Source organism: Heterocephalus glaber, unplaced genomic scaffold (genome assembly GCF_053883595.1).
Source record: "Heterocephalus glaber isolate CG9 unplaced genomic scaffold, H.glaber_assembly_v1.0 deba00001472, whole genome shotgun sequence".
Lineage (NCBI taxonomy): Eukaryota > Metazoa > Chordata > Mammalia > Rodentia > Bathyergidae > Heterocephalus > Heterocephalus glaber.
The window spans coordinates 25766690-25782130 of record NW_028258315.1 but is presented as its reverse complement, the minus strand read 5'-3'; the positions used below and the strand labels follow the sequence as shown (position 1 = coordinate 25782130).

The 15441-nt window shown below is 41.3% G+C and overlaps 1 protein-coding gene across 3 annotated transcripts in view; it reads left to right on the top strand.

Moving 5' to 3' along the window:
- The first annotated feature begins 6390 nt into the window (after nt 1-6390).
- Nup133 (nucleoporin 133) overlaps nt 6391-15441 on the top strand; it is a 58256-nt gene continuing 49205 nt past the window's right edge. For 2 of the 3 annotated variants that reach the window (XM_021266434.2, XM_004854688.4), the window contains exons 1-3: nt 6393-6701; nt 11560-11678; nt 15094-15197. In XM_021266434.2, coding sequence (XP_021122093.2) covers nt 6520-6701; nt 11560-11678; nt 15094-15197 — 405 coding nt within the window. In that variant the 5' untranslated portion in view covers nt 6393-6519. Of the gene's footprint in view, nt 6702-11559; nt 11679-15093; nt 15198-15441 lie in introns of all 3 variants that reach the window. The other variant, XM_021266436.2, reaches the window with a different exon arrangement.

The following is a 15441-nucleotide window of genomic DNA, read 5'->3' as shown; positions in this document are numbered from 1 at the left end:
AGGAGCCTAAATTTAACCAAAGGAATGTGGATATGTATACTTGAAGGACTTTTACAGTCATCTCAAGCCTTCGCAATCAGAAAAGGATTAGATGGATACCCTGGAAACATCTAGTATGGATAGTTTCATGGAATGTTCTCCATCCTCCCCTGACCTTCCATTCTAATGTCTTGATCACCATGCTGCTAAGCCTGGGATCCTAACAATCTGTCTTAGTTACTTTTTCATTGCTGGGATGAAATACCTGACACCCACAAGTTAGAGGAGGAAACGTTTGTTTTAGCTCAGTTTGTAGAAGTTTCAGTCCATAGTTGTCTGGCTTTGAGGCAGAGAGGCATGGCAGGGGAAAAACAGTTCACGGTGTGGCAGGCAGGAAGCAGCAGCCTTCCTTTTCCTTTTTATTCCATCTGGGCTACAAGCCTATTGGTTGGTGCCACCCACACCCAGGGTGGTTCTTCTCTCATCAGTAAATCCATCACCCATACCCAGAACTATGCTAAACCAGTCAGTGGACTAATCCAGTATCATACTCCCATGATCCAGTCACTCCCAAAAGCCCCACCTATGAGTGCATGAGTCTTTAAGGGAAACGTCTACACATAAGCCGTAACAGTCTTACCACATCTGCAGGACACAATTCCGGCTGCTTCCTGTTGCCATTGTAGTGTTTAGTGTCATAAATCGTTGTTTTGGGGGTTTTTTTGGTGCCAGGGATTGAACTTGAGTCCTTGCACTTGCGCAGCAGGTGGCGAAACCACTGAGCTAAATCCCCGGCTAGTGTCATAAATCAATGTTTGGTTTTAACTGCAAGGATGATGCCTTGGGAAGGATGTACAGAGGGAGCCCAATCTGTGCATCTCACACTGGTACAAGGCTAAATGATGAGGTATTTTTCTCTAACAGAATTAAAATGGGCCTATATTACATGTAGGGAGAAAAGAAGTATCTTCTCCCATCATAGGTTCATAGCCAAGTCCCTATAACAAGAGACTAACAAGAAAAAAACAAATTTAATGTTAAGTAAATCTCCTGTGACATGGGAGCCACGGGAAGATGACCCAGAGCAGTAGGGAAACTTGTGCATCTTGTAACCTGGGCTTGATGAAGTGTGCTGGGATAGAGAGGTGTACTCAGTGTTGACACTGGGGACACTCAGCAAGGTCTGTCCAGGTTCTTCGTGTCCCTGTGCTTCAGAGATAAGGATGTTTCTTCCTTGAGGTACAGGGGGAACACTTCTCATGTGAAGGTCTTATATGACCTGCTTAGGGGAGAAAGAATGGCAGGAGGTTGAAGAATGAATTTTCTCTTCTGTCTTCTCAAATGCCAAGGTGCCATATTTTGGGGCAGTGTGCCTTGAACCTAATCAATATATATATAATATTTTTTATGTTTAATATGTACAGCTTTACCTACTGACACATATATGGAAATGATTGCTACAGTGAAGCAAATTACTCTGTCCATCACCTTTCATAGTTACCATGTATGTTAAGAGCACCTAATCTCTCAGTACATTCTCAGTATACAGCAAATACAGTCTTCCTGCTGTACTTTAGATCTCTAGACTTGAGCATTGTATGCAGTTGCAACTGTGTCTTTTGACTTATTTCTCTGCACATACTGTTTTGTTTTCTTTTTTCATTGTCTTTTTTTTGGTACCAGGGATCCAACTCGGGTCCTTGCACTTGCGTAGCAGGCGGCGAAACCACTGAGCCTTGTTTTGTTTTTTGAGACAGGATCTCGCTATGTAGTTCAGACTGGCCTTGAACTCATTATGTAGCCCAGGCTTGCCTTCAACTTGCAGCAGTCCTCCTGCCTCAGCCTCTTGAGTGCTGGGAACATAGTGGTTATTTTATTTTTTAAAATAAATTTTATTTTATCCAATTCCCCCTCTCCTTACGCCCCCTCTCCTTGCACCCCCTTCCCCTCTCTATGTACAAAAGCTTTGTTTCTATTTTGTCCTTCTGTTTTCACTTTTTTCTTGTCACTCTCTCCCTCCCTTGTTCCCCCTCCCATTTGAACATTTTCTTCCCATTTCCCAGTATCTGTTATACCATTTAGTCCTTATTTCCAGTTTTGGTTTCTTACACCAGAGAAATAATGCAGTATTTAAACATGTGTGTCCGATTTGCACATACTGTTTATTTATTTTTTGGTACCAGGGATTGAACTCAGGTCCTTGCGCTTGCACAGCAGGCAGTGAAACCACTGAGCTAAATCTCTGGGCTGCACATACTGTTTATTAACCAAACTGCTTTTGAAAAAATTGACTTAGCATGTGCTAATTCCCTGTGCCAAAATACAAAATAACATAATAACATTCATCATATGGAATTTGTATCTGTACATGACATATTTGGATTCTTTTCTCATTTCCTTCCCCCCTTCAACCTCTCTTCCCCTTCTTATGTACAAAAGCTTTATTTCCATTTTTTCCTTCTATTCTTTTTTGCCTTTTCCCTTCCTCCCTTTCCCCTCCCTCTTCCCGAGTTCCTCTTCCCATTGAAAATATTCTTCCTATTTCACAATATCTATTATACATTTTGGTCCTTATTTATACTTTAGGTTTCTCACCCAAAATTGCAATATCTGAACATGTGTGTCTGACTTATTTCACATAAAAGTATGGTCTCAAGGTACATCCATTTACCTAGAAATGTCTCGAGTTTATCCTTCTTTATGGCAGAGTAGTACTCCATTGTATATAAATACCATATTTTCTTTATCCATTCATCAGTTGATGATCATATAGACTGCTTTCAAGATTTAGCTATTATGGGGGTGGGGATTTAGCTAAGTGGCACTGCATCTGCCTCAAAAGTGCAAGGTTCTGAGTTTGATCCCCAGTACCAAAAAAAACCTTAGCTATTATGAGCTGTGCTGCTATAAACACGGGTGTGCATATATCACTGTGGCATGATGCTTTTAATTCTTTAAGGATGATACCAAGAAAGGGAATAGCTGGGTCAAATGGAACCTCTAGTTTTAGCTGTTTTTTTTTTTTTTTTTGCAGTACTAGGAATTGAATTCAGGACTTTGTGCTTCCCAGGCAGGCCTGGCACCACTGAGCTAAATTGCCAGCCCATAGTTTTAGTTTTTTAAGGAATCTCCACACTGTTTTCCTCAGTGGTTGCACCAGTCTACATTCCCAACAGTGGAGATGGGTTCATTTTCCCCCACATCCCCTCCAGCACTTGTTATTGATTTCTTGATAATAGCTATTCTTTCTGGAGTGAGATTGAATCTCAGTGTTTTAATTTGCATCTTACGAATGACCAGTGATGTTGGACATTTTTTTTCATATATTTATTTGCCATTTCTACTACTTCATCTGAGAAGTGTCTGTTCATTTCAGATGCCCAGTTTTGGATTGGGTCTTTTAACTTGGGGGTCTGCTTTTTTTGAGATTTATATATTATAGATATTAATCCTTTGTCTGAGGAACAGCTGGAAAAAAATTTTTTTCACTCTGTGGGTTGTCTTTTGATGTTGTTGGTGGGTTTTTTTGCTGTGCAAAAGGTTTTTAATACAATGAGATCTCAATTGTTGATTCTTTGGGATATTTCCTGTGCAATCAGGGGTTTGTTCATAAAGTCTTTGCCTATACCTATGTCTTCAAGAGTTCTACATATTCTATCTTCCTGAAGATTGTGTATTTTTTTTTGGTACCGGGGATCGAACTAAGATCCTTGAGCTTGCACAGCAGGCGGCGAAACCACTGAGCTAAATCCCCAGCCCTGTGTGTTTTAATATTTAGATCTTTGATCTATTTCACTTTTAGTTTAATGCATGGTGAGATATGGGTTTAGTTTTAGTCTTTAGCATGTGGAAAGCCAGTTTTTCCAGCACCATTAATTTTTAAAGAGGCTTTTTACCAGTGAATGTGTTTGGCCCCTTTGTCAAAGATAAAGTGGCAAGTGTCTTTGGAGTTGTTTCTGCATCTTCTAGTCTGTTCCATTGATCATTGGGTCTAAATATCTCTGATCATGCAATAGGTAAACAATGCTAATGGTGGTTTGATTTGCATTTCTTTAATTACTAGTGAAACTGAAGATTATTTTTTGTTCTTTTGGTCATTTCTATTCTCTGGTCTGCCATTTCATGCCTTTTATATGCTGCCATGGTTTTTCTACTGGATTATCTTGCTCTTTCTTTAAAGAGAATTTTATTATTTAAAAAAATTTTTTTTGAGACAGGAGCTCACTATGTAGTTCAGGCTGGCCTTGAATTTACTATGTAGCCCAGGCCAGCCTTGAACTCCCAGTGATCCTCCTGCCTTAGCCTTCTGAGTTCTGGGATTACAGGCATGTACCACCACACCCGGTTTGTTTGTATGAGTCCACAAATGTCAAATTTTATTTCCCAAAACTAGTAATACATCTGGACTTTGGGGAAGTTCCTGCTCAAAGATGCTGGCAAGTCTATCCAGCTCCTTTAACAGACTTTTAAAACTGGATGGTGGGCACACCACTAACCAGCCCAAAAAGGGCACAGAAACTAAACCAAACCCACCAGTCCTTCCTCAACATAACTACTTTCTATCTCTTATCTCACACCCCTCCTAATCAGACTGATAGGAGGAAATGCACAGAGCTCCAGGAGATTTAAGACTCAAAGCCAAGCTGTAAAGAACAAGATAAACCCAGGTGAGAGAAAGTAATAAAGATGATTATCTGGGGCTATGAATGTGCACAGACCAGCTTCCAGAGACACAAAAGGATTTACTCAACCAGTGTTCACTTAACCTTTCCTTACTTCTACAAAGATGTAGTGAAAGTTGGCTATGTATCTGTTACAGTGTGCACAAAGGTAACAGGGCCACGGTCTCTCTCTCTCTCTTTTTTTTCCCTCGGTACCAGGGATCAAACTCAGGACCTTGTGCTTGTAAGGCAGGCGCGGTGCCACTGAGCTAAGTCCCTGGGCCCACCATGGTCTCTTCTGTCAAGATATTTAAAAGTAGCTCAGCTAGGGAGATGGCACATGCCTGTTACCAAGGATCACCATGAGTTCGAGACCAGCCTGGGCTACATAGTGAGTTCAAAGCTAGCCTGAATTACTTATTGAGACTCTGTCTCAAACAAAACAAAACAAAACAAAACAAAACAAAACAAAAAGTAGCTCCTCCAGCAGGGTGTGGTGGCACATGCCTGTAACCCCAGCATTTGGGAGGCTGAGGATTGCTGAGAGTTTGAGGCCAGCCTGGGCTAGTGAGTTCAAGACCAGCCTAAACTACATAGGGAGATTCTGACTCAAAATACAAAAAAAAGCTCCCCGAGAAACATTTATGAACACAAAATGATCAGGCAGAATAAAAACTCTATAGTCTACACGCAGGAGTGGAGAGGACAAAGGATAAAGGAACATCTAGCCTGAGGGAGGCTCCACTGAGAAGGCAGCACTGAATTAAGATCTGATGCACAAGGTGGCCGCCTGCTGGGCTAACCGACTGCAAACAACCCAGGAAAAAGGTAATATGCAAGGAATTGAGAGTTGGAATTTTTTGGACTATGGAGTCCAAGCGGGAAGTGGTAGAATTGGGATGGAAGAGCCATCACGGAAGGCCTCAGCAAATAACCTATGGTCAGTGGTCAGCCAGTAGAATAGTTGAAAGCCCTAGCACCAGGCTCATCCTGGTTCCCTCGGTGGCAGTGGGGAGGCCAGAGTGAACGAAGACTGGACAAAAGACCTCTCCTTTTTCCAAAGAAGCTCTAAAATGAAAAAGGAAAAGATAAGCGCTCAAACCGGGCAGGACCTTGCAGACGAGCTTCTGGGTTCCTCGGGAGCTATGCAGCTGTGGGCCCTGGGCTGACTCCCGGACTGCGCCTCTCCGCGCCTCGGGCTAGCCCAATTCCTTTACTATAGACTGCTCATATAGGATCGGAGCCCCAGTAGGAAAGCGTGAATTCGGCTGTGAACAGCCACTGTGAGGAGGCGTGGGCTAGGAATGCGGGTCTGCGGCGTTAGGACAGTAGACTGCACAGCTGCCCTGGGGAGAACCCGGGAACTGATTCGACAGCGTGAGGGCCACGTCTCCTGCATGTATCTTTTTCCTCAGCTTAGATTGCAGATGCTTCTCCAGTGCCATGTTTGCGTCCATGCCATAGGCCGCCAGGCCTCGCCTGCGCACGCAAGAAAGTCGCTTTTCAGTTTCAAACTTCCTCCAAAACTCGAGCCTCCACCAGGTCTCGGGCCCAAGCCAACCCAGCTTAGCTAAGGGTTTTGACGTCCCCGCTTTGCGCCACTCCACGCTGACCACGCCCAGAAGATCAGCACCACTCTTTGAGGTCGCAGCCTCAGGCCAGTTCCGCTCCGACCACGCCCAGCAAGTCGGCCCTGCACTTTATCGTCATCGCCGTGCGCCTCCCTGCTCATGCTCCAACCACGATCCGCGGCTTGACGTTGGTTGGACGTCATCGCCACGCGCCTTCCCGCCCCTGGGTATTCAAGCTCACGGCGCCCGAGGACTGAACTTCTGTCCTCGACCCAGCCGTAGCTCGTCCGCCACTGCTTCCAACGATCATGTTTCCGGCCATCCCTTCTCCGCGGACCCCAGGTCCTGGATCCCGAAGGGTCCCGCTGGTTGGAATTGGGCCGAATTCAACGCCCCGTGCGGGAAGCAGGAGGGGACAGTCCCTGGGTTCTGCGGTCTTCTCCCCAGTGCTCTTCTCGCCGGTATCCCGGCGCAGCTCTCTCAGCTCGCGGTAAGTGATCGCCAGTGGCTGGGTCAGACGACCGGCAGGCTGTAACGCGAGAATGGTTAGTCACTGGAACCGGGGCAGCGCGGAGAGGGCTGCTCACTCTTGCAAGTTATTTCACCTTCACATTGATTACCAGGTGAACCCTCGCTTTGCACTTAAAAAAAATTTTTTTCCCCCAGTACTGGCAATCGAACTCAGTATCTTGCCCTTGCCAGGCAGGCGCGGCGCCGCCGAGCTACATCCCTGGCCCTCGCTTTGCACTTTAAGTGTGTCAGAAAAAGAGATTCTAGCAGTTAGTTGTACAGCAGTTTTAGTTGGCTTTTTAATTTGCGATTTACGAATCTGTACAGCCTCCACTGTACGGTATATATAAGGGCAACAGCAGAACAGTGAGTTTTGCAAGTGGAAATAAAGAAACAGAACAATGGAAAAAACCCACAAAAAACCCATGATTGATTAACATCAAGTTACCTCGTTGCCTTGTAAGGTAATGCGAAGGAGATTTCTTTTTGACTGGAATCTCCTGTTTTCAGAGAAACTTGATCTGTTTGACTCCTTAAAGTTTTAATTCGATGATGTAACATTTGCCCCGAGAGACAACATTTTGGTTCGGTTAATTGGGACCTACTTTAGGAGCTCAGTCCACAATAGTGCCCTCCAATAATTTTTATTTAATAATTTCCACCTTTTGGTTAGGCTCTTACCTGGATGAGTGTGATCAGCACTAAAGGCATCAGTGCTACTCTTTATCATCCTGGTGATTCAGTTTCAACATGTCATTTGTAGATTATAATACACTCATTACATTTTTTTTTTTTTTTTGGTTTTTGTCATCCCATCAGAACACAGATACTTGATGTTTGATGGATGACTAATGAAAATATTTAAAACTTTTGGGAGAATACAGTCTACCAGGAAAACTACTGTTATGATAGATGATAATGCCAAGGATGGAATGAACCAGATGAGGAGTCTTTTTTAATCAAGTAGTCTGTTCAATATATATTTTTTTGCAACTGAGTCTCTATAATGCCCAATGTATTTATCCATGTTCAACAGAAAGTGTTAGCAGTTGTACACATTCCTCCCTGTCCAGATAGTAGATAGCAATTCTATTATGTAGCACCCCAAGACTGGGTTAAATTAAAGCAGAGAGTGAGAACAAGTGGGTCTACAAGGCTAACTATAAAAGAGACAGCAGAACAATTTGAAAAATTGCCTTAGGGATGTTCCTGAAATTACCCAGTAGGTAGCCTAAAGAATCGCTTAAGTGATGTAAAGATTTGGGTTTGATGTGACACTCTGTCATGTTACTCACAAGTATTACTGATTGTGAAGGCCTAATTACAGCATTATCCTGTCAAGTGAAAACAGTAGGTATAAGCAAGGAAGAATTAAGAGAGGTTAAGCCTTTCATCACAACATAGAGTCTTATTCCAACATCTTGAGAAAAGCTGTTCACGGCATGAAATTGTTGAATTCTTATCCTGGTTTATAGTTTTATTTTTCTGTTTTGTGTGTGTGTGTGTATGTTTTCTTTTTATTATTCTTTTTTATTTTTTTAGTACCGGGGATCAAACTCAGGACCTTGCCCTTGACAGGCAGGTGCTGGCACCACTGAGTTAAACCTCTGGCCCTGGAAGATCCTTTTGTAGAAAATGTAGGATCCAGCCAGTCTTGATGGTACACACCTGTTAGCCCCGCATGCTGGGAAGCTTCGGCAGGAAGATCTCAAGTTAAGCCCAGCTTAAGCAATACAGGGAAACTTAGTTTTAAAATTAAAAATTAAAAAGGGTTGGGGATGTAGCTCAGTGCAAAGGTTGTGGGTTCAATCTCCAATATCCCTCCCTCAAAGATTTCTAGGTATCTCCTACAATGTTTGGAACATTCATATTAATAACATACTCATAAATGTATCTTAAAGAAGATTGAATTGTACTTTTATTTGACAGTACTTCCCATATAACTTAGTGTCTCTTTTACCAGATGAGAAACACATCCTATGTGGTTTTCCTGAGGCCCAACTGAGAAATCCCAAAGTTAGTTCAGGGTCAGAAAGATTTGATTTAGAATCTGATTTTGTAAAATTTGTAAAAAAGTTTGTAAAGTTTGTAAAACAATATCAAGGTTTAAAACAAATATGATTTTGGTTGTCAGTTTAGTCATGGTGACAATAAAAGATTTTAAAGGCAGAGAGAGAAAGTTACATAATTGTAAGCAAAAGCTTGGTTCATTAAAAAGTTTAAGATGACTCAAATACTCAAAGTCAGAGACAAGGTGAAACACAAGAAATTACCTTGAGGAAACACAAAATTTTTGTTTCTTAGGCCAATTATTTAAAAGGAAAAAGCATCACATTCTCAGATCAGTACTACAAGACTGTCATTTTAACAGAGAAGATCAAATTCTGCTTTACCCCAGTATATTAATACTAAAGCTGACCTTAATAAAACTAATAAATAAATCCATGTAATCCCAGGTGGCAGTAACTCCACAAGATTTCCACATACTTTTTATAACTTTCTTATACATTTGGTTTTGCTTATACTTTTCCCCTTTCTCATTTGGACAAACCAGTCACTGTATGTTAGGACCAAAATTATTCTTTTTTTTTGCCTTAACCAAAGTACATCTTCTGTACCTCATGGCTTTACTTAGCAAAAACATGGCTTTCCTTGCAGGTGGAGTTGTTTCCTTCATTATTTCAAGTCCTGTGATACTAAGTAGAGGTTTTAGTGTGTAGTAACCTTAATTTCTAGTGAAACTATAGGAAATAAGTTTGTCATATACTAACATTTTATTGTAGTTGTTGTTGCTGCTGCTGCTACTGCTATTGTTTTCTTGAGACAGAGTCTTGCTATATAGCCTAGGCTGGCCTCGAACTTGAGGTGATCCTCCTGCCTCAGTTTCCCAAGCGCTGGGGTTATAGCCATGTGCCACTGTGCCTGGCTTTTTGTTGGTTTTGAGACAGGGCCCAGGCTGGCCTTAAACTCATGATCTCCTGGCTTAGCCTCTTCAGTGCTGGGATTATAGGCTTATACCACCATGTTTAACTTGTCGTATACCAATATACACTGTGTGCTCCTTTGTAAGGATGTGTTCTTGAGGCTGGCAGGTGACCTTATGCCACTAATCTGTCTGTGTCCACCTTGTCCTAACACAAGTGTCTTAGGTTTTGGTGGCAAATGCTTTTGTAGCTCTTAAAGTACTTAATCTCTGTCCACCAGTGAAGTTGTGGCTTTGGCCCTGAAATCCCCTGGACTAACCTAGCCAACAGTTTTCTCTACTTCAGCATATTAGAAAAAGAAAGAAGGTAGAACGCACACTCTCTGTGATTACTTTTTTTTTTTTTGGTACTGAGGATCGAACTCAGGACCTTGCGCTTGTGAGGCAGGTGGCGGAACCACTGAGCTAAATCCCGGGCCCTCTGGCATTACTTTTTTTTGCAGGGGTGAAAAACAGTCTGGGTTTGTATCAGTGGCCTCCTGCCTTCCTCTTACTGCCCCTGTGGTCTGGCAGAAGGTGATGCATGGCCCAGAAGTCCACCTGAGGTGCCCTGATGCAGACCTAAAGTAATGACAGTTATGACCACCTCCAGTCCTGGCAGAATTGTCACTTCATGCCTAATATACCAGCTGTCATTAATATCTGCTAAATGGCAACTAGAGGGCTGTTGGCTACAAAATTTCACTTTGTATCCAGGTTATGGGGAATGAATGGCTCTCCCCTCAGTCAGGTAAGAGTAGTAGTTTTGTTACTAAAACTGTTGATGTGCAGCACCAATCCACATTCCAGCAAAGTCATGCTTCTTGTCCCCGGAGTTCATGGGCACCATGAAATTTCAAAGGCAGGAAGCATCTGCTTCTGATTACTTTCTTTTGGCTTCATCTTTGAGGAGATAATTTTTCCTGGCAGGAAAGTAGCAAATGTTGAGTCTTGAACTTATGACTAAAATGTATCTATAAAAGTTTGCAGTACTTCCAAGGAGACATGATTTATAGAGAATATACTGTATTCTTGACCCTTACATTTTGAAAAGTGCCCTTCAAAAAGCTGATCCTGTGTTTTCTGTTTCTTCTGAGAAAAGTCAGAATGAAAGCCATACTTTGCATAATATGTGTGTGTTACTCTTTAAAATCTTTTCCTCCCTTCTGATCATTTAAAGAAACATCTTTGTTAGGGTACTCTGACAGGAGACAAAATCTCTGACAGTTTGGTGTGCACCTCCTCATTCAGTGCCCATTGGAGGGGAGCTTTTGCTGATGACCCTGCATTATTGTTTGGAGTACTGAGGAAAGGGCCAGGAAACAAGGCAGGTCCTGCTTCTCTGTGGCAGAGATCAGCATCAGGTGCCAGAGTCCTGTTTATTTTCTTGCTTTTGCTTGCTGCACAGATCTGGCGGGTCTTACAGTCACAGAGCTGGATGAGAGCTTGAGGATCACCCCACTCAATGTCTGTGGAACATTTGTGACAGTAGTATGTGGCAGAGGTTAATGTTTTACTTTTCAAAAATGTTGATTGAGACCCACCAAATGGTTCTGAGTTTGAAAAAACACTGATTTTAGTCCAACCTTTTTATTTTACAGGTAAGGAGCATAGTGATGAGGAGTGACTAGAGGTGTGTACCTGATTTCTGAGCATAGATAGGACCTGAAGCCATGTTTCCCTAAATTCTGTCACTTTTTTTTAAAGTGAAAAATACATTTTAAAATGTAGTATATGTGAGCTAGTGTTTTTTTTTTCCACTGTTACACCTCATTTTCTTATCAGAGATCTCTTTATTATATAAATAAATACATAAAAACTAGGATGGTGTAAAAGTTTAAGTTATAAGTGAAGTAATATGATTTCTGTTCTTTAGAGGAACACCTACACGGATACTACCACACCACTCCATAACTGAGTCTGTGAACTATGACGTGAAAACATTTGGATCATCTCTTCCAGTTAAAGTCATGGAAGCCCTAACATTGGCTGAGGGTAGGTGTTGTCATTCCCTTTGCCCCTGTTAGCAAATCAAAACCAAGCCTAGGGCCGGGGTTTTAGCTCAGTGGTTCCGCTGCCTGCCTCGAAAGCACAAGGGCCCGGGTTTGATCTCTGGTACCAAAAAAAAAAAAAAATGCAATAAAATATTGTATGTGCAAAATTTAGTTCCATTTCAAAAGTTGATCAGGTATATGAAGTTTAGCTCTAAAAACACCCCTACAACTAGTACCTTACGTTATTGGGTTAATAATACAAGTCCCACTCTGTTTCTGGATGTGTAGTATGGAGAGGCCATGGGGACAAATTCATGACGTTGCCAGTGTGGGGTCCTACTGGAAGATCCTGTGGACAGTGGATAAGTACAGAGGTTGGAAGGTACAGATAACACACCTGGACAGGCAACATGAAGAGTGTGAAGTTGGGTGATGCAAGCATACAGTTCACAGTGCCTTAGTCATTTCATTAAGGACACAACTCTGACCTTTTGTGCTTTTTTTGTTGTTTTTGAGACAAGGTCTCACTATACAGTTCAGGCTGGCCTTGAACTCACTATGTAGCCCAGGTTGGGCTTGAACTTGGGACAGTCCTCCTGCCTCAGCCTCCTTTGTGCTTTTCTGGAATAGTATTTTTTTTTTGGTACTGGGGATCGAACTCAGGACCTTGTGTCTGCAAGGCAGGTGGCGGAACCACTGACATAAATCCCCAGCCCTGGAATAGTATTTTTCAAACTGCAGGAGGGACCGGGGATTTAGCTCAGTGGTTTCGCTACCTGCTGTGCAAGCGCAAGGACCTGAGTTTGATCCCCGGTACCGGGAGAAAAAAAAAACTGCAGGAGTAACTGAAATCAATTTTGTTGTTCATGACCAGCATAAAGAAAGAGAAACAGAGAGAATTTAATTTAATTAAAAATTGAACTTAAAAATTTTTATTGTGAATAACAGTAAAAAAAAAAGTTTAAAGTAATCCATTGTAAAAGATGGAATGTAGCCAGAAGTGGTGGCACATGCCTCTATAATCCCAGCACTTTGGGAAGATGAGGCAGTTTAGTAACTTAGAGACTCACTTAAAATCAAAAAGACCTGGGGATGTTGTTTAGTGTGAAGGCCTAGGGTTCAATTCCCAGTACTAGACAAACAAAAAACAAAACAACCACAAAAGAAGGAATATTTCTCATCAACTTAAACCTGCACCTCTTGGCTGCTGATCCGTAGAAACTTTTAGGGTAGTTGTTTTCAGACAACTAAACTGCTAACCTCTGTTATGCATTGTTGTGAAATAAATAAATAAAATTGCCCCCCAAAATTTCAGTTTAAATTGCATTTAAACCTTTCTCTATACTCCTGGTTCATGCCACTAGACTGGTCAGTTATAATACCTAGCCTCAAGCTCAAGGTCCCGAGTTCGATCCCCGGTACCAAAAAAAAAAAAAAAAAAAGAATGCATTGTCTAACAGTACATAGCCTCATAGCTCAGAATTCAAGGAGCATAAGTTCCTAGAGACAGGAAGTGTGAATCGAAGAAGAATTTAAATGTGACCTCTCCTTGACACGGAAAATCATTACCAAGGACTGTTTTTAAGTGCACACTTGCTGCTTGGGCCTTCGATCTGACCCAGCCTGGCCATGGCTTCCGCTTTGGAGGAGTTGCAGAATGATCTAGAAGAGGTAAAGGTGTTGTTGGAAAAGGCCACTAGGAAGAGAGTACGAGATGCCCTGACAGCTGAAAAATCCAAGATCGAAATAGAGTGCTTGCTTCGGCACCACATATACCAAGATCGAAATAGAAATAAAGAATAAGGTGCAACAAAAATCACAAAAGAAACCAGAATTTCTAGACAATGAAAAACCAGCTGCTGTGGTTGTTCCTATCACAACAGGATATACTCTGAAAATCAGTAGTTATGGATGGGATCAGTCAGATAAGTTTGTGAAAATCTACATTACCTTAACTGGAGTTCATCAAGTTCCTGCTGAGAATGTGCAGGTGCATTTTACAGAGAGGTCATTTGATCTTTTGGCAAAGAATCTAAATGGGAAGAGTTACTCTATGATAGTGAACAATCAATCTCTTGAAAGCCATCTCAGTGGAAGGCAGTTCAAAATAAATCAAGACTGATACAGTTCTTATCTTATGTAGAAAGAAAGCAGAAAACATGCGATGGGAGTACTTGACTCAGGTTGAAAAAGAATGCAAAGAAAAAGAAACGCCATCCTACGATGCTGAAACATCCTGGTGAGGGATTAATGAATGTTCTAAAGAAAATTTATGAAGATGAAGATGATGATATGAAGTGAACCATTAATCAAGAGAGAAGCCAAAGGAGACACAGAATTTTGAGACTTAAGTCCTTTTGAGAACTATTATGTGGAAATACTGCTGTTTCCAATAAGGGAATGTTGGTGAGCTCCATATACAAATTTGACGGATAACTACAAAGCTTTCCAAATAAAGGCAATGAATTCTCCATTTCTTATTGGAGGATTTATTTAAATAAGATAGGCAGATTAAACATTTCCTCCAAAGATGGTTTCATTATACCCTGGTCATTTTGTCCAAGAAAGGGTTATATGGTATTCTCATTGAAATATAAAAAACAAGTCTTTTCTAAAGAAAACAGTACATTATGTGTATTTTTGTTCAGCTAGGCGGTGGAAAACAAAAGTATTGCTTGCCTGAAAGTTACAGGCATTAGCTCCCACTGATGTAAGAATAAGAGTAAAACTGAATTTTTGTATAAAATTCAAATTTGTGCCTGTGCTTCAAATTTGCTAAAGAAAGGATGATTCCCCTTTTACCAGCTTGAGCAGTGCCTATACCAGGGATTACCATGCACTAATAAGCCAGTCACAAATGTTTCTCTCTACATTTAAGCATATTTGTATATGAATATAGAATTAAGAATAGACAAGTATCTTCGTATAGTAGCAGTTAGTAAGTTCTACCGTAGATCAGATACTAATAACCTTTAAAGCAAAAATAATTTGAAAATCCATCTATTCCTATGTTCAATAAAGTTGGATTTTTATGTAATAAAAAATTAAGGTGTATCAAACCTAGGTCAAAATACAGTTTTTTAATATCTTTCTAAAGGTAATTATCAAAGTTAAATGGATCTCTTGTTTTGGGTGTTGATAGTTGTGGAGCATTTAGAAATATTTTTCTTTGTTTATGTTTTTTTGGTACCAGGGATCGAACTCAGGACCTTGAGCTTGCCAGGCAGGCACAGGCTATTGAGCTTACATCCCCAGCCCTTGAAATATTTTTTATTGTGAATTAATCTTTTGTGAGCGTGTTTCTGTTACCTATGTTGAAGCAAGTGGTAATAAAGAGGATTTTGGCATAAAGAGATTTAATAGTTATTCATATTCACAATTTAAGGTTGAGTGTGTATCTCATTTTTCTGCCCTAGTTGATGATCAACTGTCTGTCCATATCGATGAAGGTGGATGGGCTTGCCTGCTCTGCAAGGAGAAGCTCCTTGTTTGGAAGATCACCCTGTCCCCCGTCACCAAGGTATGTTCTTCAGGGAGCTCATGGGTCACAGGGGTAGGAGACCACTGGACCCTGCATCTTCTCCTCCCTCTTTAGGGCTGGTGGAGGGCAGTGGTCTGAATCTACACAGACAATTGGGAATTTGTGAAAATACTGAGCACACATCCATGTTTTTGTATTGGGAAAAGTTTCTCCTATTTTCATGACTTTTAAAAAATTAATATATGTAGTTTATTCCCTCTCCAAAGAACCACTGCAGCCAGGT